The sequence below is a fragment of the Pteropus alecto genome, unplaced genomic scaffold, assembly GCF_000325575.1.
Source record: "Pteropus alecto unplaced genomic scaffold, ASM32557v1 scaffold414, whole genome shotgun sequence".
NCBI lineage: Eukaryota > Metazoa > Chordata > Mammalia > Chiroptera > Pteropodidae > Pteropus > Pteropus alecto.
In genome coordinates this window covers 1959017-1982288 of record NW_006435781.1, presented here as the reverse complement: position 1 = coordinate 1982288, position 23272 = coordinate 1959017, and the positions used below count along the sequence as shown (strand labels likewise).

Genomic DNA, 23272 nt, shown 5'->3' with positions numbered 1-23272 from the left:
TGCTGAATTCACCTATCTCCATCAAGTGGTTTTGTGGCTGTTCCCATCTTTCACTCAAGGGCCTCTAGTCTAGTCTATAAGAGCTAGATCTTATACTGGTTGTTTGCAGCTCCCATACTGAATGACACAAGTGCAATTATTGCGAATTTCACCTCCAGGCAGCACAGTTCAGGTGCCGGGGTCAAGGCTCGGACGTTCTTCCCAAAATGTTCTTTTTTTCAATTTCCTTTCAAGTGTAAGTGTGAATAGGGATGTGTCTCTCCAGGTGTGTTTTTGCAGGGCCCTGATTTCAACTGTCTGGTTCTGGGCCCTCACCTTGTGAGAATTGTAATTCCTGTTATTACAGCAGGAGCTGAAAGCCCCACTGTGCCCCCACACAACGCTCACTGTGCCCTGAGGTGTTTTTCTTTCCCATTTGTGGTCCACAGAGATATTCATCTTATTGTAAAAGCCCAGCTATGTTTCTTTCATTTTTGTTTCACTCCGTATATTATCTACCATTGAATAAATGGTAGGAGCAGAGGAAGATGCCTTAAATCAAGAGCTAATGTTATCTTAATCAGAAGCCTACCAGGACACATTGATTTTGTCGATGTATGATCAAGGTTCCCTCAGTATTCACTCAAACCTAAATTCACCAGGACAGGATTAAATGAACCAAAGAAGTACCTTTCTCTTAAACAAATTTGTGACATACATAAACCTTCTGCTAAGCTCAATAACAAACTTGAATTTTGAGGGGCTAGTTTTTCCTTCTGAAGCTCTGAGGCAGGACAAAGTGTCATGCTAAAGGTTTGAAAAGCCAGAAATAGCTCAAGTGGGGCCTCTTGAACAGAAACCAAGTAAAATACAAAGTTCTTTGATTTGAGTCTAAATTCTCTATTAAAGGTATTTACAAATTTTCATGCTGATTATCCAAAACAACTGATGTTCAAAGGGTTGAATTAGAGATAACGTTTACTAAATTGTTTCTAATAAATGTGGTCATAGTTACAGAGCTATGTTAGGGCATATTTTGTTAGAGGCTGAGAAATAAAGTCATTTGGCCCTTAAGTCATTTTCTTGTATTTAAAAACATCTATGCCAATATCTTTAAAAGCATAACGCAATGTTAGTTTTTCTGGATGCTGTATTTATAAAGCTCATTTGGGGAGATCATTCCTATTGTTCCGATTGAGATACATACCATTGTTCCAAGGTGGGTTGTTTTAAAGCTTAACCGACAAATACACAATTGACTCTTTTTATCAGTTGGCTGTCAATTTATGTTGTTACCGATATATTTTGCTTTCCTTGAGGCTATACATGTATATTTCACCCCCCCCCCTACTGATTCTCTAATTATTAAAATGTATATGGAGTCACTTCAGTACAGATGAATATATATCAGACAGTGACTCTATAGAGAATCTATTTACATTCTCGATTATCTTGTAAATTATATTTCTCTGGTAGCTCCCTAAAGGACACTAATTCAAATTCATTGCACATGGCTTCTGTCACCACAATCTCTTCCTGCAGCTAGTCATCCTACAAAAGGTCTCCCATCCATTATTAATTTCTTATTCTCCACAGAGCTTAACAAAATCCCTCTATTCTACAACTACATAGATATAGATGATTAATTTTATGTCATCAAGTATATAAACGTTGTTGTCCAGACACAAAATACATTAAAAAAATTTCCTAACCAAGTAAAAAACTTGCTAAGTAATGAATATAAGAGATGAATCACACTGCCCTTAACTCTACCTGCTGAAAACATGAAATTTCCTGGCCCCTCTAGCAATAATTACTAGCTACATGGTAATTATGATAAAAAACATCACAACAATCTTTACATAGTTCCCGTTAATTTACAGAGGCCAAGTGTTTTCAACATAGGTCATCTACTCTTTAAATGGAACTTCCCTAGTATGTATAATTATATAGTTGTTGTGCAATGGTGTTTTTGAAATAAAGAACTGAAGGTTGCTTTCCACTGATTAATACCTTTTACTATTATACATTAAAGTGTATACCAAAGCATGAGCACCCACAGGGCCTATTTCACAAGTGGGAACAACTACAAAGATCTGCGTCTAAAAAGAATAGGTCTAGAGAAATTCAACTTTACCCTCATACAATATTAAAAGCAGCTGAGTCATATCCACCAATCTGGATTCAGGCAAATGCAGTAAATCATATCGAACTATTACAGCAACTATAAATCTAGCAAATTAGCAATTTCTAAAAAAAGGAGAAAGACACATTTTGTGAGCATGATGTATTTTAAAAACTGGAAATTGCACAGAGCCTTTTCGATTATAATGAAAATATTTAAAGCTATACTATACAATTTTATCGAACCCAAACAAACATACATACCCCTGAACTAGATGGAAGAAGACCTCAATTGCTTTGGTGTTACCAGTATTAAGAAGAGGCTCACAGGGTGGAAAGTAAAAGCATGCATATTTTAGGTCTGCCTTAAGCAAAACAGTAAAAATATCAGGACTCCCCCAGGCTCTTGGTTCTAATCCTTTTCTCATAACACTGTCCCCCTTTTATGCATTCAGAGCTCTTAATTACAACCCCTTTCTTCTTGAAATTTGCTCAGTATAAAGGTGTTATATAAATCACTTAAACCTTACTGGAATTTTATAATAACACGCCATTTCTTCCAGTTACATCTGTATTTCAAAAGAGATGTTGACGCATATAAAGAAAAATAAGATTTTTTTTTTTGACACATTGCCTTTTGGGTGCCTTTTACCACCCATGGTTTTAGGGTCATAGAGACCTTGATTCACAACTAGTCTCTGCCAGTTGCTAAGGCTACAAAACTGACTTAAGCGCTCATCCCACCGGGTGGATTAATGAGCCAATATGTTCTATGTTCCATATGTACAACTTTCTTAGAAGCATGCCAGCCCCTTCCAAGTGTTTAATAAATGTTGGTTAATATTGTTGTTATTACTTCTTTCTCTCTATATTCTGAACTTTTTAGATTTGGAAACTTAGGTATGCTGAAAACTTTCTGTCAAAAGAATGCACTTAAATAAGAGCAATCCACTAAGACTTATTGAGCTTGGTAGAAAATATACATATATAGTGCTGAGAAACGGATTCATCATTTGATATTTTCTCTCTGTCTATATACGAGTTCTTGCCCTGCAATCATTATTAGAGATACCTTTGAATTTGGAAATTATTGTATATTTTCCATCATCTGTACAAAGTGAAATCACTGAATTAAGATCACTAGGATGAGATTTTCTAAGACTTGACCAAATTTGTGGGGACGTGACGAAATCATCAAATTATGTCTGTAGATAACTGCTGTAATAAAATATATGGACCAAGTCAACAGGGGTTAATGTATCTAGATGTATTCTATTTTGGGGACATGCCTTGCCCTTGACACATCAATCTATATCTTACGTGAGTTCCAAGAGACAGAATCTGACAATATTAATTAGCTTTAGTTTCTTTATCTTCAATGATTGAGATATTTTTCACAAATTCCTGATCGGGGACTAACATTATTATCTATAGAATAAATGTATTAATCAAAAGTTCAACACAAGAAGAGAAGAATTCATGGAAAATCCTAGCTGTTATAACTGGAAATAAGTCAGACAAACAAAATGCAAGACAAATAGGACAGTACCTAATCTTCGCCATTCAAAAAGTACACTAGGATGTGAGGGGTTTTAAAAGCGAGGAAGTCTAGGCCCCAGGAATAAATAGTACGGTAGGGTAAAGTAGATTTCAATTTTCAGATAAATACAGTAAAATATCAAACTTCCATTGCCTATGGGCAGCAAAAAGCTGTAATAGTCTCTAGGAGAATCATAATTGTAAGCTTCGTGTGTCCTGGCTTGAGTCCCTCCTGAGTTGGCCTTAAATTCTCCTAGTAAATTCATCTTGATGGCCCATTTTTTCACTTCCTGGCAAACACTGCTGTATACTCTTGTCATCTCTGATCCTATGGCCTCTTCTATTACAATGACAAAAAACTATAGAATCCTTTCTTTAAAATAAGTCTCAGTGCTTGTACACAAATGTTTATGGCAGTATCAGCCATATTAGCCAATAAGTGGAAACAACCAAAATGTCCATCAAATGCTAAATGGATTTTAAAAATGTGGTATATCCATGATGGAATATCATTCGGTAATAAATAATGAAGTACTAATACATGCCACAACATAGATGTTCTTTAAAACGTTATGCTATGTGAAAGAAGCCAGTTACAAAAGACCACATGTTGTGTGATTCACTTACATGACATGTCCAAAATAAGCAAATCCATAGAAATAGAAAGTAGATCATTGATTGTCTAGAGCGAGATGAAACACAGAATCAATGAAATGGGTATGAGATTTCTTTTGGGGGTAAGGAAATTGTTCTAAAATTAATTGTGTGATAATGGTTGCGTAACTGTGAATCTCCTAATAACAGTGAATTATATACTTTAAATGGCTGAACTGTATGGTATGTAAATTATATCTCAATAAAGCTCCTATAAAAAAATAAGTTCTAGAGGCAGGGTCAATATGGGGGAGTAAAAAGATCCTGAACTCATGTTCTCCAACAAACATGTCAAAATTACAAGTAAATATAGAACCACCACCACTGAGAACCACCTGAAGACTAGCTGAACATAATTCCTAAAACTAAGGCTATAAAGAAGATGGGTAGGAGAGGTGGGGATGTGGAGTGGTCAGGCCCCAGACCCAGGTGTGATGATTCACAAATGGAGGGCCATCTCCAGCCATGGTGGTTGCCCCCGAGGAACAAGGGGTCCGAATCCCACAGCAGGCTCCCCAGCCTAGGGACCTGTGCCAGGAAGAGGAGTCCCTGTAACATCTGGCTTTGAAAACCAATGGAGATTACATCCGAGAGAGAGAGGAAGGGCAGTGGGAGACCAAGGCACTGCTCTAAAAGAGCTCAAGAACAAATTCACTTGCTCCAAGCTCCAGTGCAATGGCAGGAGTCTGCGAAGTGCCTGGGTCATACAGGGAGGAATTAAATTGACTAACTTTCGGGTGAGGGCTGGAGGGGCAGTGATCAATGAGAACTCTCTCTGGGGATGGAAGTGCTGGTTGGCGCAGTTGTTCCTTTGTCTCTTTTGTTGTGCTGCCTTTCACCTGGCTGGCCTGGATCAGACGTGGGGGGAGGGAGGCAAATCTGTCACTCTCCATTAACTTAGCTAACTATTTGCCCCACCCAACCTGCTCACCCCAGCTGAAGCCTCTTTCGAACTGCTTCAGACCTCTCGCACACATGGCGGCTGGTCTCTGCTCGCACCACAGCCTTTTTCAAGTGCCCCAAACTCAGCACAGGCCATAGCCAGCATCAGCTCACATTATAGCCTTTCCCAGGTGCCCCAAGCCTGGCACAAGTGGCAGCCAGCCTCAGCTCGCATCATAGCACCCACCAATAGTCCCAACATCAGCACAAGTGGCAACCGGCTTTGGCTAGCATCATATCTATTATCAAGCTGCCGCTCCAAGCCCAGCACAAGCCGCAGCCAGCCTAGGCCCAAAACAGATCCCCTCCCAAGCAGCTCCACAGCCAACACATCAGATAGGCAGCCTCAGCTGGAACCAGAGCCCCACCAAAGTAAATCCTGCCCCGTGAGGCCAGCCCCCATACACCAGATGGTCTGCAGTACTTGCAGGTAGTCAACCTAAGTGTTGACCCCAACCACTGGCACACCCACAATTGCTGCCAAACTACAACAGGAGGACACATCCAACCCACACAGAGTATGCCCTTGGAGCAGCTGGCTCTGGTAACCAGGGGGGATTGTGCCACTGGGCCCCACAGGCCACCTACTACATAAGGCCACTCTTTCAAGACAGGGAGATGTAGCAGCTCTACCTAATACACAGAAACAAACACAGAGAGATAGTCGAATTGAGGAGACATAGCAATATGTTTCAAATGAAAGAACAGAAGAAAACCTCAGAAAAAGAACTAAATGAAATGGAGATAAGCAATCTACCAGATAAAGGGATCAAAAGATCAAAACATTGGCTAAAAGGATGCTCAGTGAACTTGAGAGAAGAAAAGAATACCTCAGTGAGAAGTTCAATGAAGAGACAGAAAATATAAAAAAGAACCAATCAGATCTGAAGAACACAATAACTGAAATGAAAAATACACTAGAGGAAATCGATACCAGAGTAGACGATGCAGAAGAACGAGTCAGCAAGCTGAAAGACAAGGCAGTGGAAATCACCCAATCAGAACAGCACAAGGAAAAAAATTAAAAATGAGGATAGTTTACGGGACTTCTCGGACAACATCAGGCATACCAATATTTGCATCGGAAGGGTACCAGAAGGAGCAGGGCGAGAACAAAAAAACTGAGAACCTATTTGAAGAAATAATGACCAAAAACTTCCCTAAACCTGGAGAAGGAAACAGACATAAAAGCCCAGAAAGCTCAGAGTCCCAAACAAGATGAATCCAAACAGGCCCACACTAAGACACACCATATTTAAAATGCCAGAAGTTAAAGACAAAGACAGAATCTTAAAAGCAGTAAAAGAAAACCAGTTAGTTACCTACAAGGGAGCTTCCATAAGATTATCAGCTAATTTTTCTACAGAAACTTTGCAGGCCAGAGAAGAATGGCATGAAATATTCATAGTGATGAAAGGCAAAAACCTACAACCAAGATTACTCTACCCAGCAAGATTATCATTCAGAATCAAAGGAGAGATAAAGAGTTCTCAAGACAAGCAAAAGCTAAAGGAGTCATCACTACTGAATCAGCACTACAAGAAATGTTAAAGGGATTTCTGTAAGTGGAAAAGAAAAGGCCAAGAACTAAAAATAAGAAAATATAGAAAAGAAAAAAATCTCACTGATAAAGGCAAACATTTAGTAAAACTAGTGAATCAACCAATTAAAGCTAGTATGAAGGTTAAAAGATAAAAGTAGTATGACCATGTGTCGCTACAATAATAAGTTAAGGAATATACACACACAAGATATAAAATATGATGTCATTGACATAAATGTGGGAGGTTGAGTAAAAACTGTAGTGCTTTTAGAATGTGTTCGAACTTAAGTGACCCTCAACTTAAAACGGACCGCTATAAACATAGATTGTTATAATAATCTCATGGTAACCACAAACCAAACACCTTTAAATAAATACACATACAAAAAAATAAAGAGCAAGGAATCCAAAGAAATCACTAAAGTAAGCCATCAATATCCAAAAGAAGAGTGGAGGAGAAAAAGGAATAGGGAAGAACTACTAAAACAACTGGAAAACAATGAACAAAATGGCAATAACTACATACCGACAATAATTACTTTAAATGTAAATGGATTAAATATGCCAATCAAAAGACAGAGTGGCTGAATGGATAAACAAAACTTATAAATAGGCTGCATACAGGACTCTCTTTGATCGAAAGACACACAGAGACTGAAAGTGAATGGGTTAAAAAAAGATATTTCATGCGAATGGAAATGAAAAATAAGCTGGGGTTGCAATACTTAGACAAAACAGACTTTAAAACAAAGCTGTAACAAGAAACAAGAGCATTACATAATGATAAAGCGATCACTCCAACAAAAGACTATAACATTTGTAAACATCTACACACCCGATGTAGGAGCACATAAATACATACAGCAAATATTTATGGACATAAAGGGAGAGACTGATAGTACTACAATAATAGTAGGGGACTTTAACACCCAGTTACATCAATGGAGAGATCATCCAGACAGAAAATCAATAAGGAAACAGTGGCTTTAAATAACACATTAGACCAGATGCACTTAAATAGATATTTACAGAACATTCCACTCCAAAACAGCAGAATACACTTCTTTTTCAAGTGCACATAGAACACTTTCCAGGATATACCATGTATTAGGCCACAAAACAAGTCTCAGTAAATTTTGGAAGACTGAAATCATGTCAACCATCTTCTCTGATCGCAATGGTATGAAACTAAAAATCAATTAGAAAAAGATAACTGGGAAAACACAAACACATAGAGGCTAAACAACATACCACTAACCAATCAATGGATTAATGAAATCGAGGAGAAAAAAATTTCTTAAGATAAATGAAAATGAAAAGACAATAATCCAAAATCTATGGAAACAGCAAAAGCAAAATCCATAGTTACACAGGCCTATGTCTAGAAATAAGAAAAATATCAAATAATATAATCTTATACTTAAAGAAACTAGAAAATGAACAAACAAAGCCCACAGTGAGTAGAAAGAGGGAAATAATAAAGATGAGAGGGAAAATAAATGGAGACTTAAAAGACACTAAAAAAGAGGAATAAAACTAAGAGCTGGTTCTTTCAAAAGATAAACAAAATTAATAAACATTTAGCCAAACTCATCAAGAAAAAGAGAGGGCCCAATTAAAATCAGAAATGAAAGAGAAGTGACAACTAACACCACAGAAATACAAAAGATTATGAGAACACCACAAATGAGTATATGCCAACAAACTGAACAACCTAGAAAAAAATAAATTCCTAGAAACCTATACTCTGCCAAGATTTAATAAGGAAGAAATAGAAAATCTGAACAGAAATAGAAAATCAGTAATCAAAAAACTCCAAACAAACAGAAGTCATGGACCGGATGGCTTTATAGGTGAATTGTACCAAACGTTCAAAGAATTAACACCTATCCTTCTCAAACTATTCCAAAAACTTCAAGAGGAGGCATGGCTCCCAAGCTCATTTTATGAGGTCAGCATTACCCTGATTCCAAAATCAGACAACGACATTACAAAATACAAAATTACAAGCCAATATCCCTGATGAACAAAGATGTAAAAATTCTCAACAAAATATTAGCAAACCAAACTCAACAATATATTATAAAGATCGTACACCATGATCAAGTGGAATTTATTCCAGGGAGGCAAGGATGGTTCAATATCCACAAGTCAATCACAATGATAAACCACCAATACGAAAATGAAGAATCAAAACCATAATGAGCTATATCACCTCACGCCTGTCAAAATGGCTATTAGAAGACAACAAAGAGTAAGTGTTGGTGAAGATGTGGAGAATAAGGAACTGTTGTGCACTGTTGGTGGGGTTGTAAACTGGTGCAGCCACTATGGAAAATAGTATGGAGACTCTCCCTCAAAGACTTAAAAACAGAACTACAAAAAAAAAAAAAAAAAGAACTATCATATGATTCATCAATTCCAGTTCTAGGCATTTATCTTTAGAAAATGAAAAAACTCATTCAAAAAGATATATACACCCCTATGTACATTGCAGCATTATTTACAACAGCCAAGATGTAGAATCAACCTAAGTGTCCACTGATAGATGAACAGATAAAGATGTGGTGTGTCTGTGTGTGCATAATGAGATACTACTCAGTAATAAAAAAGAGTGAAATTTTGCCATTTTAGACAACATGGATGGATCTAGAGGGCATTATGCTGAGAAAAATAAGTCAGAGAAATACATATATTGTATTATTTCTCTTACATGTGGGATGTACAAAAGAAAACAAACATAAAAGAAAACAGAAAAACCTCAAAACAGGGAACTGTTGATTGCCAAAAGGGAGGGTGCTTGGGGAATAGGTGAAAAAGGTGAAAGAGACTGTGTAGTAAAAACTACCAGTTGTAGAATAAGTCACAGGGATGGCATAGGGAATATAACCGATAATACTGTAATAACTATGCATGGTGACATATGGGACTCGACCTATCATGATCACTTCATCACTATGTTATACTTGAAACTAATATAATATTATGTCGACTATAATTAAAAAATTAATTAAAAGAAAAAATCAAGAAATTATAACTAGAAAAAAATGAAGGGACTGATGTGAAGGTTAATAAATAAATTTCTGGGAAGAAAAGCTAAGTTCTAGATTCAAAATCCTATTTCTCATAGCACAAAAGATATTTCCCCAATGTGTCTTCATAATTTTCTAATGCTCTTTCCTATTATGGAGGAATCAAGTTTAAACCATATACATAAAAGAAAAATGGTTTGTGCCTGCAGAATTATCTGTGCAGACACTTCTCAATATTTTCAGATGATGAATTTAAAAAATAACTTAAAAATAAGCCCAGAAAATGCTCATCTGGATTAACCTAAACAACTTAGATGTTTTCAGTCTAATGGAAAATGACATGACAACCTAACAGGTTTATTAAGGGATTTGGAGAAAGAACAGTAACATAAGAAATGAGAAAAACAAAGAAGACAGCTGAAAATCAGCCAAAAAAGCCATCAGGGAACACAAAAACTCCAAAAGGCATTCATCCATTCATTTAATCAACATAATTCTACATCCAGCACTATAGAGACAAAGATATGAGACACACTGTCCCTTACTCTTAAAAAGCTCACTTTCTAGCTTGTGCGACCATCGTTTAGTTTGACCTTACACTAATGTAAAAGGGCTGGGGATTATGCTCAGTGCTGAAGCTAAAAATACAGGTTTTTTCTATGTTTGAAATAATACTAAGAAATTATAGAAAAAGGATCAGATGGATTTACTTACGACCTATAGTTAGCAGAGAGTGGTACTATAAGGTAACCCAGAATATGGAGATACAGAACAAGGTTAGCTTAATTATTAATACAGTTTTAAAAAATGAGTTTAGGCATCTGCAGAAGCCATCCATTTACATAAGTAAATATACACCAGGAAACCATTTCTGACTGGGCATGCCTGATTACAATGAAATATACCAGAAAGTCCTTGATCTTTCCATATATATTCTCTTCCTAAGAGGACCCTATCTTTTTCCAAGGCTTCCATGTCCTCTAGGCCCATGACCCCACCCCCTAACCTCCTTAAACCAGACTTCCCTTGTAAACTCCACATCTGTCTTTTCAATATTCTCTTGGATATCTCCATTAGTCTGGGGCTCTGTGAACTACAATTTGCTAAGCACCAAACCACGCAAGTTTGATATATTAATTTATCCTCTTTAACATTTCTGTGCCAGAAAAAGAATCAGCTTCCTCAAGGAGCATTACATAGGACCATATACTAGCTATACATCTTTTAAGTTTATACTTTAATCTGTTGAGATGAACACTACACTTGCATTTCTGTTATAAGATAGAGGAAGAAATATCTTCCCATGCGTTGATAATACATTTTTATATCACAATCCAGGAGCGGCCTCAAGTAACAACTGGCCTTTGCATCTAACTACTGAAAAAAAAAAAGTTCGACAGTAATTGTGACAGAGGCAAAAGCTGTCTTTAGTAGACATCCTTTAAAACTCAATCGGTTAACAACAACTCCACACAGCAAGTTAATTTTGTCAAGTTATTGATGGAAATTTTTGTTGGTAGTTTGATTTGAAAGCCAGGTCATTCAGTGAGATATTCCATAGATAGAGTACACAGAATTTTCTGTGGTCATGGGAGCTGATTTAATGCCTACCTTTTTTGGTCTCTAGGTTTATAGGGCTTTACTGCTGGAGCAAATAAAGTTACTTTTGTGAGAAAAATCCGACGTCATCTGCAGAAACATCTGTTATAGCTACTTCCTCTGATGTCTCCAGAAAGATGATGGCTAGGCTTCTCAGCACCAACAGAGAGAGCCACCTGTGCTATCTCCTTGCCTGTTTCTCAAAGTTTAGTACAGACTTGACTTTCTTACCACAGTGTGTTCTATAGAACATTACAACTGGGCCAAGGTCAAGTTTGTATAAGCAACGCTGGGTTAAACAAAGCTAATCATGTTTCTTTACTTCTAGACTCAATGCAAATGCTAATTACTTATGACTTTCTAATACAAGTATTTCCAAAGCTTATCTGTCCTTGGAATCATTTTTTCTTAAGTAAATCTTAGAAGTACTCTGCAGAACACATTCTGGGCAATAGTAACCTTTATCCTTGGAGAACTATGATCGTTTCTTTGGTCTTTAACGTTAAGCTTCCCACAATTATCAAAGGACCCTAGAAGCAGCCATATAAAATTACCTTTCTTGTTTGCTATAAAAATACTGATGCGGAGACCAGCCAATAATCGCATCAAATGTAACCCTGTTTAAACAAGAGTCCAGGACCCATTCCTTTCTAGGTCTATGACGTGTCCTTTCATACTCTGTGTCATGGAGTCTTTGTTCTAGAAACAGCCTCTTCTTAATAGGGTTATTTTAAGGATTAAATAAGATCCCATACGTACTCAGAATAGTTCCTGTCTACAGCAAGCATTCAGATGACAGCTATTTGTTTTTGTTGCTTTTGCCGTCATTATTTAGAGCCAGGAAAATGATGGTGTTTTCTTAGGAAGCTGCATGGTTCTTTCATGGAACATTAAGAGATAGACAAATCATTATGTTTCCTCTTATCCCCCTGGCTGTAGCTCAGATCAGACCAAATCTGAAGTTCAATGATATCAACTATGCTAATCCCTACTATGTTCATTGATTTACGATTTATACTGTGGGAACTTTATTGCTAATTTTTTTTCCCCAAATCCTTTTCGGAAAGTGAATGCATAACATCAATATAGGAAATTTCCATTTGAATGTCCTTGGGGCAAATAGAACTCAGTATGCCCAATGTGTAGTGGTTTTCTCTTTCCACTGACCTTTGCAAATCAGTAGTGTTTCCTCTGTGTACCATGTTGTGTTTTGTTTGCTTTTTAATGTTAATTTCCCAGTTCCCCAATTAAAAAATTTTATATCAAGCAATTCGTCCCTCTTCCTTCTCCCCTGGCCTCATTTAGTGTGAGACCTTCCCATTTCTCCATCCTTTCTTCACTTGCCTAAGATATCCTTAGTTCAGAACCTGGCCATCTTTCAACAAACTGTTCTACTGTTATTCTACTAACCTCCATGGCTTTAGTTCCCTGCCTACAATTATTTCTCTCAATCATCCTCTTCTCAGAAAATCTTCGTTGTTTAACTGCTTATAGGATAAAATCCAAATTCCTTTGTATAACACGTAAAGTGCTTTAAACCGTGGTCTCCACCTACTGTTCACTACTCTCTTATTCTATGCTCTGGCCACACATTACTCACTGCCCCATTGGTCTGGAAAGCTCGTTCTCCTCCCCCCCAACCCCCACCTGCCTGGAAAACTCCTATCCAGTTTTTATCAGCTTCTTTTGTGAAGGTCTCTCCAATCTCTCGGACAGAATTAATCATTCACATCTGTGCCCCCAGAGCACTTGTAACACTGGGTTCTAATTAGCTGTTTATATTTTAAAGCCTTTTATTAAATTTTGAGCTCCATGAGAATAAGAACCAAGGCGTATTCATTTTTGTAGTCCTGGCAGTTTGAAAAACACATTAAGCATTCACTATCTGCTGAATTGAATGGAATTATATCCTTAGGCCTTGAAAGTAACTAAAGAAAGTTATGACTATAATCAATCTGTAGCAGGATGGTCTGGTAATGAAAGCCAAAAGGAGGATGAGGGTCTTCGTGGAGGATCTAAAAAGGAAAAATGGACTGTAACAACTCCAGCTTTTATCCAGCCTGTTCTAGGGAGATGGCAGCTGCACCTGTAAGTTGCAAGTATTTTAATCACCAGAGGGGTATTTTTTTTTTTTGGTGGTATTAAACGGTCCTCATGACTATTCAATTTCCTATGCCAAGATTCTATGCTCACCAGACAACAATTTGATTTTTATTCTGATTTCTGATATCTGATTCTAAGACACAGGACCCTAGAATGGAGCAATGAGTCTAGTCTCTAAAAAATATATATTCCCTATTTTAATAGACTTAGTATTTACACTTAAACCCCGTGCTGTTCCACAGAAACGTTTAAGGCAACATTAATAGACTTAATATAACAAGACAGTTTAAAAGAAGGAGAATTAGGATAAAGGGAGAAATAAAATTGTCATTCTGGGTTATCCATCTACTTCCATGAATTGGATTGTATGAATTGGTCCCCTCAGGCTTCGATTAAGTCTGGATAAAGTGAAGGAAATTGAGTCAGTGGACCAGTTAGTTAGAAACTGAGCCTCTGAATCATGGTGATCCTACCCCATGGACCTGTCCTCCCTGCCTGAGTGGAGCTGAGGCGGCTGACTCTTACAGAGCCTATTAAATGCAATGCGTACGCTCTTCAGCTTCTCTTCATATAGTAGCTTCTCTTGCCATAAAAGATCTTGGCTGTCCAATTATGTGGGAAAACAAGCTCCCTTTGTTTTGGAGGCTTATATTGCCAAGTGACACAAGGGCCTAGTTTCATTAAAGTTCGCAGCTACTACTCCTTTCCCCCAGACTCCAACTTGAAAAAAGATGTACAAACCAGCTATGGGAATCAGTCTCTACCAACTACCAACGACATCTACTGTACATTTAACATTCACTCCGTTATACTCCCTATCCCTGTTCCTTACCCTAAGTTCTTCACCTATCACATTGTCTTCAGAGGTGGCCCTTCTCCCATTTGTGGCCATACCACCTCCTGTGCTCCTGTTGCCTTAACCTCCTCTCCATCCTAGCTCTCTGGGAAAATGCTCCTATTATTCTCAAGCTCTCTTCCCCTATTCTGGCATCCTTCTCTAGCGTGAGAAAATTAATTAGGGATCTTTAAGTAAAAAGAGAAGACGAGAGCGAACACCACATGGCATTGTGTGAAATGATCCCAACGCCGGTTTGCAAATATTTGCATACACAGGGAATATCTTTGAAAGAGAATACAAGAAACCAATGAAGTGGTAGCCTGCAGGGTCAGGAACACTACGGCCAGAAGACAAGGTTAAAGAAAGACTCACTTTCTCTGTATGTCTTTCTGAATCCTTTGGATTTTGTTATTATTTATTAAAATTAAAGTAATTAAATAAACATTTTAATGTTCACATTTTCCGAAGTTCTCCAAAGCTCAGTGTTCTCCTTCTGTCATACAATCCCTGGGTAGATAAATTCACTCTCCCAGTTTAAATTCACTCTCACAATTTCAACTACCACTTGTGAGCTGGAGACCCCTGGATCTCATATCTCTGGCCCATACCTCTCATGCGAGCCTCAAAGTTCCATTTCTCACCATCAGACATTAACAGGTGCGCCTGTCTCTAGGACCTCAAACTCAATCTCTCCCATATCCCATTCGCCACCTTCCAGTCACTTGACTCTTATAACACCTGTATAAACACTATAAAAACTATAAATTTATATTTATGTAGAATATAAATAAAGAAGGGACTTGCTGCTACTCCCGAACTGTCAATCCCAGCTGCAAACAACCATCATTTTGCCATGCGCCCACCAGAACTGGGACTCATTCCTTCCCTTCCCAGACCGGCCAAATCACCAAATCAAACAGCCTTGTCCCTCCCATGAAATATCCTTCAAATTCAGCCTATCATTCCCATTTCTATTACCTTACTTTATAGGCCCTAATCACCTCTTTCCTAGATTCCCATGCTACCTCCCAGTTTGATTTCCTTCTGTCAATATCGTTGTTTTCAAAGTTACTCTTCACACAGCTGCCTGAGTGATATACGCGACAATCTAACAGCATCTCCTCTGGCTTACACCCTTCAGTGGCTCCCTGTACTAGGTGAGGAGGCATCAATTCAGCGTGGCACCATGCCCTCCCAACCTGGCCTTGCCCATCTGTCCAGCCTCATCTCCTCCCATTCCTTGCCTAATGACAAAAGTGCACAACTGTTTGCCATTTCCCAAACACTGTCTGCTGTTCCTCACCCTGAGACCTCTGCTTATGCTCCTCCCTCTGCTTGGAATGCCCACTCCTGACGCCCTTCGGATTCCCTCTTGGCTATCTTCTCACCATCATTGGAGACTCACACAAAGGAACATGGAATAAGGACATCTTGAGTCTGTGAAGATTGAAAACTACTAGCCCCTGGTCCAAAGTTATCCCATCGTTTACCAAGTAAAGCAATAGGATCGTGCTTTCTAGCTAGTTTATTCAGTTGTATAAGTAACCAATCTAAAATTTCTTTGAATAGGACATTAATAATCTTGCATAATCATTGGAGGAATGAAAGGAATAAGAAAAAACTTAAATTTAGGCTGTTTAACACCTGGTCACCCAACAAAAAGACACAGGAAAGGTTCTGGGTAGGTACTAAGAATCCAGAGTTTCCTGCTGTCATATAACATCTAGTAACAACTTTAATTAACTTTAGACTTCACAGTGAATCAGGTTAGTATCTACCTTCCTTTTAAATATAGGAACAATCTAATCATTTACTATGCAGCCAGCAGAATGGCAATGAGTTTTTGGTCTCTCATAAAGGCCACCTTTTCATTGCTACGGTCATACCTAGAATTTCAGAACAAGTCTTGGTTCATTTCGACAGTGTAGAGAAAAATACGTCAGAATTTAACACCTCAGATTTAAGTCAGGAAATTGCAGGCTTTAATATACGTGGGGGAAAAAAAGCAAACTTTGAGGGTTTTTTGTTTTTGTTGTTTGGGTGAGGCAACCCTTGGCTGACCTAACAGATTGCAAGGACCTTGTCAGTTTACAATCCCTTATTTTTTGATGCCTATAGCACTTGATTTCCTAGGTGGTCTCCCATCCAAGTACTAACCAGGCCCAACCCTGCTTAGCTTCCGAGATCAGATGAGATGGGGCTTGTTCTGGGTGGCATGGCCGTAGATGCAAACTTTGAGTTTGCAATGTTAAAGACACACAATGGAGCAAGTTCTCAACATCCAAATGGTCTCAACCAAATAAAGGTGAATCTGAATTATCTACAGTAGGAGGGAGAGACCTCACGCAGACGCGAAACATTAAAGATTGTATTAGGCATCAGTCACCCAAATTTATGACAGACACTATTGAGAAAATTCAGAGTCAGATGTATCTTTGCTAAGAGCTATCACCTTATCTTCGTGGCATTAACCAAGAATCAGAGAATGCCAGTGGGTGAGACATACAGGGCCTGGAATTTAGAAAATGAATTTTTAACATTCTAAATTTATGACAAAGCAATACTTGGCACTAATCAAGAGAAGTTTGAAAAAGGGAAGTATTTTGAAAAGCAAGCGGAAGAAAAGCTTTTGAAAGGCTTTTCTCTATGAAATTAGGTTTTAAAAAGGATTTTAGTCAAAAGTACATGCATGAGTGCTACAATTAAAATAAATTCAGCTTCATTTCAATTCATTTATTCAATAATTTATTCCACAAACATTTATTGAATACTATGTGCAAAAATTGGAAGAAATGAAATTTTAAAGACAGATAAGACACCCCTGAGACGCTTCTAAATTAACCATTCTCTGTTTTCCAAGGGGATGGAGGGGAGGTCTCATGAATAAGAATAATTAACAGAATTCAATAACATGTCTAGTCAGGAATGCGGATCTCCGAGTCTCTGTCCTTTGCTAACTGACATTTGGAGATGTCATAGTTACAGAATAAAGGAACACAAAATACACATAGATATAGTAAGTACACATCCAAAGGTCATGAGACGATCTCAATTTTAATTATCCATTCCCATTTTCTCTAAAAGTATGCTCGTATTTGTCCAATTATGTGGCCAATTTGACTTGGGAAATACAGCCAGCTTGGCAGAGGCACTGGGAGAGGGTATCTAATGACCTCCTGGGCTCTCTCGGAGGAAGGACAGGAAATGGTGAATTAAAGGGTCCTTAAGTTAAGCAGCACTGAATTCACGGGTCATGAAAGCTAAGCTATTATGGCACTGAAGAGATTTGAGCAGAAGTTCAAGAAAACAGGAGAGTACAGAACAAAGGAAACCAGATAGACTATTTTCAGGAGAGGAGCTCTATAGAGACATTTCTTTGGGATTTGGTAGGAAGTGAAAATGTGACAAAGTGAAAGGAGAAAGAAGGAAGCTCATCCTGACCTTTACTTAAAGGTCAAGATAACTTACACAAAGACTTGCATCAACACCAGATTCTTCATTTTGGAGCTCTAAGCAGCCTTGGTGTAATTTTTTTTCCCTTTCTTTCAGAAAATAAACTGTCCCACTGGGGGGGCGGGCGGAGAATAGTCTTGAATATCTTACAGGGTAAAGTGGTTATCACTGTACCACAAATAGATAAACTGGTTTAACCATATCTAGTCCTTAAAAATATGCCCTTAAATTAAAGTCCATTCTAGGGAATATGTCACAGTCCTACGTAAATGATATTTACGCAGAATGACTCTATTCTCTGGGGCTATTTTGAGTCAGAAAAATCTGGATTTGAACTTGCTTCTGCCAGTGGCCGATTGTGAAATCTGGGTCAAGCCATTTGAACCTCTCTGAACCTGCATTTTCCCATCCATCTTCTTTAGGGAGATTTTAGGAAGATTAAAGTGACTCAAAGTTATATTAAAGTGCTTTGAAAATGATTATATTATATATAAATGATAATTATTAGTACTCTTTACCAACACTCTTTAGTTTGGTTTTCATGGTATGGAAGGAAAGTATGCTAACAGCGAACAAGACATACCTCTTGACCAATGAGATACAAAGATTATTACACAATGGCAACGATCACATAGTATAAAAATATTTTCACCCCTGGGTAAATACAATTCTATTTATAATGTCAATTCCAACTTTTCTTCCTGTTTGACTTTGACCCCTAAAATAATTAAAGATTTAACATAAATGGATATTAATGATGATTCTCAATAAAGCAGAGGAAAATGTTTTTTCTATGCATGGTCTTCATCGCCAACTTGTCTTACAAATAAGACCAAAAACGTTACCATGAAAACCAAAACATGCTGCCTCCTGGATGGTACTCATGTGACACCCTGGTTGTATTTCTAACTTACGTTTTTACCAAAGAGTTCCAGAGTATCCACTAAATAGACTTTAAGAGGATTAAGACAATCCTTGCCCCAAAGGCATTCACCATCATGGTAGAGGGAGGTGTTGGGAAAAAACTGATAAAAAGGCAAAGGGTCTGGAAATTCTATGGGAAAAGCCCAAAGTATTCTGAGAACATAGACCAAAGATAAATTACTTCCAAATGCAGTGATCTAGCAGGGCTGTGAGGAAAATTATTTTGAGCAAGGTCATGGAGAATGAGTAGGACTCCTTTGTCAAACATGGCAGTGAAGGGATGGGGCTTAGCAGCTAAGCTAAGGAGTAAACTTGAGCTTGACCCAGAAAGTGGATGAGAGCAGGATGCATTCAGAAACAGCTATGATAGCGTGGCTGGAACGCAGGTACAAGAGATGAAGTTGTAAAAGCAGGTTAAGAGAAAATTGTGGAAGGTTTTCAATACCCAGCTAAGGAGCTGGAGTTTTTTTTCTACTTGCAGAAATCCAATGCCATGATGGGTCTTCGTTCTGGAAAGATGTACAACTAGAGTTAGTACGGAGGATTTATTGGAAGGGTGGGGAAAAGAGTAAAGGGAAGCCGCCTAGATAAGGAGCTCTGGCCACAGGTCAGGGCTATCAAGAGCTAGAAAGAAAGAAGTGGCAGCAGAAAGCACTGAATGAGTGGCAGTTTGCTTTTTCATCTCCTGGTGACATACTCCCTGAGGGTACTATTTCTCAGATACACCCTGCTGCCTAGATTAAGATATCTTGGTGCCTTGGGCTAAACCAAAGAGATGAAAGTACTCAAGTCCCATAAATTTGAACAATTGCTCCTTTAAAGACTTGCCCAGTGGCATTTGTCTAAAGAAGGCACACTGAATTAGGAGTGATCATGTGTAAAAAGCCTTTCTTGACCAAGGGACCTATGATATAATAAATATAATACAAAAGTAAAAGTCCAATGATTTGCATTTTCCTGACACCACACAATATCCCAGATTTTTACATCTTTGTCCTCTCTGCAGTCATCGCAAATTTTCTTAAGTCTTTTACTTCTACAATTTCTAGTATTTTTATATGAACATCTTTTTCAGGTGATGATTGACAACTGGAATCATCTCACTATTCTGTTATGATGGTGAACATAAATGATGTCTGTATTTGATGATGAGAAATAAGATGAATCAATTTGTTCCCAAATATGACCAAGCCGATGAACCAACGTTCTTAAATGCTTCGAGAGAGATAATATGGCCAAACATATGTACAAATTGTATAATCATAAAATTAAATGACCTGCTTTGTTCTTAAATTCTACTCTCAAATAGAAAATCAATGCCTCTGAAACACATGCAACCAATCAAATACCACCGTGCATCAGCATTAATTCCTTTAACACCTAAAATATGAGTTCTTCATTATACTATTGCATTCATTTTCTTCTTTCAGATAATGAAAATAAGAATCCGTAAATGGTGCTAAACAGATTACTGGAGAAAACAATTAGACATAGAACGACTCTAAGTGAAGATTCCTGGCACTTTTCTCTGTGTGCAAGTGTATGCACTCTGCATACCAATGACAAAGCTAGAAAGAAAACTCACCTGTTTTCTTCCTCAAGATCTGCTAGGATTCTCTCTAGTTCCCCTCTTTCCTCACTCTCTAAGGAAATCAAGATCTGGGCAGGACTACGAGGCTGGCTCAAGGGGGAGTCCTGGTTCAAACTTTGGCAGTAATGCTGGATTAACAAATGTTCATCATCTCTGGAAAATAAAATCAAAGGTTTTGTTTTTTTCCCCCTTATTTGCTTTGAGGGTCAGGGACTCGGGTGGGTATTTAAATATAGAAACATTTATTTGCTCTTAACAATTAATTAGATCCTTTTTCCGGTTTCTAAAGACATTTTGATACTGTTGAGGTTGTGGTCTACCATCCTACTGGTGTATTCGGAGTGTTTCTTGCTCTATTTCCGATTGAATTTGACTGGCCTATTTACATGGGTAAATGAACGGCAGAATTACAGAAATACTGAGACTCTATGTCAGCAGTTTAACCAATAGTTAATAAATATTAAAAGATATAACAATGGCTGTATAATGCTTTTTTTTTAACAATGCTTTTGCTACCAAACCTGTGAAGATAATCTGTTCGCTAAACCACACTATTGTTGATACTGACCATGAAAAAACTGTAGCTCTTAAAATAATAGAGTAAATATTCTGTTCAGTGGATGGCAATGTAATCAAAAAGGGTTGCTTAAGTAAGCCTTGTTTGAACTTATAAAAGCCACAGAGGCAGGATGGTAAAAATAATGAAAAATAATGAAAAATATAAAAGCCACAGAGGCAGGATGGTAAAAATAATGAAAAATAATGAAAAATATAAAAGCCACAGAGGCAGGATGGTAAATAATGAAAAATAATGAAAAATATAAAAGCCACAGAGGCAGGATGGTAAAAATAATGAAAAATAATGAAAAATAATGAATCAAAAGATTGCTTGATTCAATTATTATTTAGATAGAAAAACAAAAATTGAAAGGAAAAAAAGCCATTTAAGGTGACTAAAAGAAAACTGAACAACTCATTCTTTAGAGTGACTTTTAAGGACTAATCTTGGGGAACCAAGAAGCAAAAGGCTTATTTATATTTTGGGAGGCAGCGACAATCTTTCCTTGAAACTAGGAACTCTCTACTAAACAGAAGAAATTATTTTCTAAATGCACTGCTCATAGCTCCTAAAAAGACTGTGTACCTCCAAGCTGTATGAACTTTGTTCCGAGGGGGAAAAAAAAGACCACCTCTGTGTTCTTAGACTGAAGCTCTGTTTGGCTAAATACCATTAAGATGAGAGGTTAATAATATTCCCCTCCTCACACCCACTTTATTTCTTTTTCTCATCTCCATGTCTTCTGAGTTGGAAAAAAAAATTCAGATGTTTAGGGAAAAATCCCGATTTATATGATTTTGGTCCATCAAGCCAGGTGATTGGATGAAAAGTGAAAAGCTGACTAAAAATAATTATTGGGTGTTAAAAATAAACATTTAAATGAAGTAGACCAATCCTCCAAATCACTTCCCAGACCTACCCCCTAAAATCTCATGATTTTACCACCTAACGAGGCAAAATGGATTTTATGTCCTGAAAATGAGTTAAAGCTAAATTTCATTTAAAAATACAACAAAAGCCGTTTTACCACCTAATTTATTATTCCTCTTCCCAAATTCTGAAATTTATTGCCAGAATTTCCCATTTTTAATTATAACAGATAGCTATAATTAAATTTCTCTTACTGTTCTCTTAGGCAGTCAATGAATGGCAGCCATTATTATATATACAGATACAACTTGAATTAATTCGAATGTGCTAGAGCTACTAATATTAAAATCAGTGACCCAAAGAAGCAAATCATTCAGGTTGTTTACATTTGGCTCATTCTTTGGTCACATATTTTCCTGTCAAAGTATTTTATATGTTAATACTATTAATACTTTTCCCCATAGCTAAGAAAGAGAATGCACCACAGCTATGTTTGGGGAAAAGGTTGTTTTATTTTGTTTTAAGTAAGTCATACAGAAATGGTGGAGTGTTGACTTGATTCTTTATTATCTTAATCGCCTTTTTGTATCAGATGAGATGATTTATTCCCATGTCTTCAATAACCAGTGATGTATAAATGCCACTGACACTATCACACTCAGCCTAATCCTTCTAAAGGTCTTTTTCTCATCTGAGTGTAACTTTGGGTTGCCATATCTACTACATATGATAAATTTACTATTCTTCCCTTTGCCTAGATTTTCCATGACAAAGGAGTGAGACATCCATAAGTGTTATCAAACTAAAAACATCATTGTACTCTGACTAGACTTCATCTCTCTAACTCATCTATTCAGTTAGCAGAGCCTTATTTTTTTTTTCCCCCATCATTTTAGCTTCTTAATCTGCTTCCTCCACCTCAGGCCTTTCATTCATGGCGAATTTCCTCTGTCTTCCTTATTGTGACCACCCCCGTACTCTATAATGAAGCCCTGTTTCCCTGCCAGAGCTGTGTTCTCTGCCACTTTTAACATCACTCGCTCTCCTTCCTTAAGTTGGACACAGCTGGCTTATCATCCCACAAAAAAACCTGTGACCTGTTACTAGATCGTCTCACTTTATTTAGCTCGTGAAGATGCTAAATCACAAAAATCTACTACTTCAGACTTCTGAAGGAAACTAACCTACCATAGGGGAATACCAATGCAACTATACCAAGATTATATATCTCCACTACCCATGAATGGAGAAAATACCAAGCCATTGCTTAAAAAATTTATATCCAACCCCTTTACATATCTGGCAGGTCTGGTCAGAAATTAAGCATTTAATTAAAGTATCTGGAACTCTGCAATTTGTGATAATATGGTATTAAATAAGAATAAGGCAAATTGTGTTTGCTACTCTGGAATACCAATAATGCCACATTTGGATGAGCTCATTCTGTGTTAGGTTAAGAATTACGGGAAAAAAGAGTAAATGAATGGCTCCTTGAAAGATCAAATGCATATAATGCTATTTC

General features: G+C 37.5%; 1 protein-coding gene and 1 pseudogene across 1 annotated transcript in view; both read right to left on the bottom strand.

Moving 5' to 3' along the window:
• DMD (dystrophin) overlaps positions 1-23272 on the bottom strand; it is a 1580480-nt gene that overhangs the window by 33949 nt on the left and 1523259 nt on the right. The window contains exon 73 of the mRNA XM_006911463.3: positions 20316-20474. Within this exon, the coding sequence (XP_006911525.1) occupies positions 20316-20474 (159 nt within the window). The remainder of the gene's footprint in view (positions 1-20315; positions 20475-23272) is intronic.
• Positions 16463-16580, bottom strand: LOC112479408 (annotated as a pseudogene).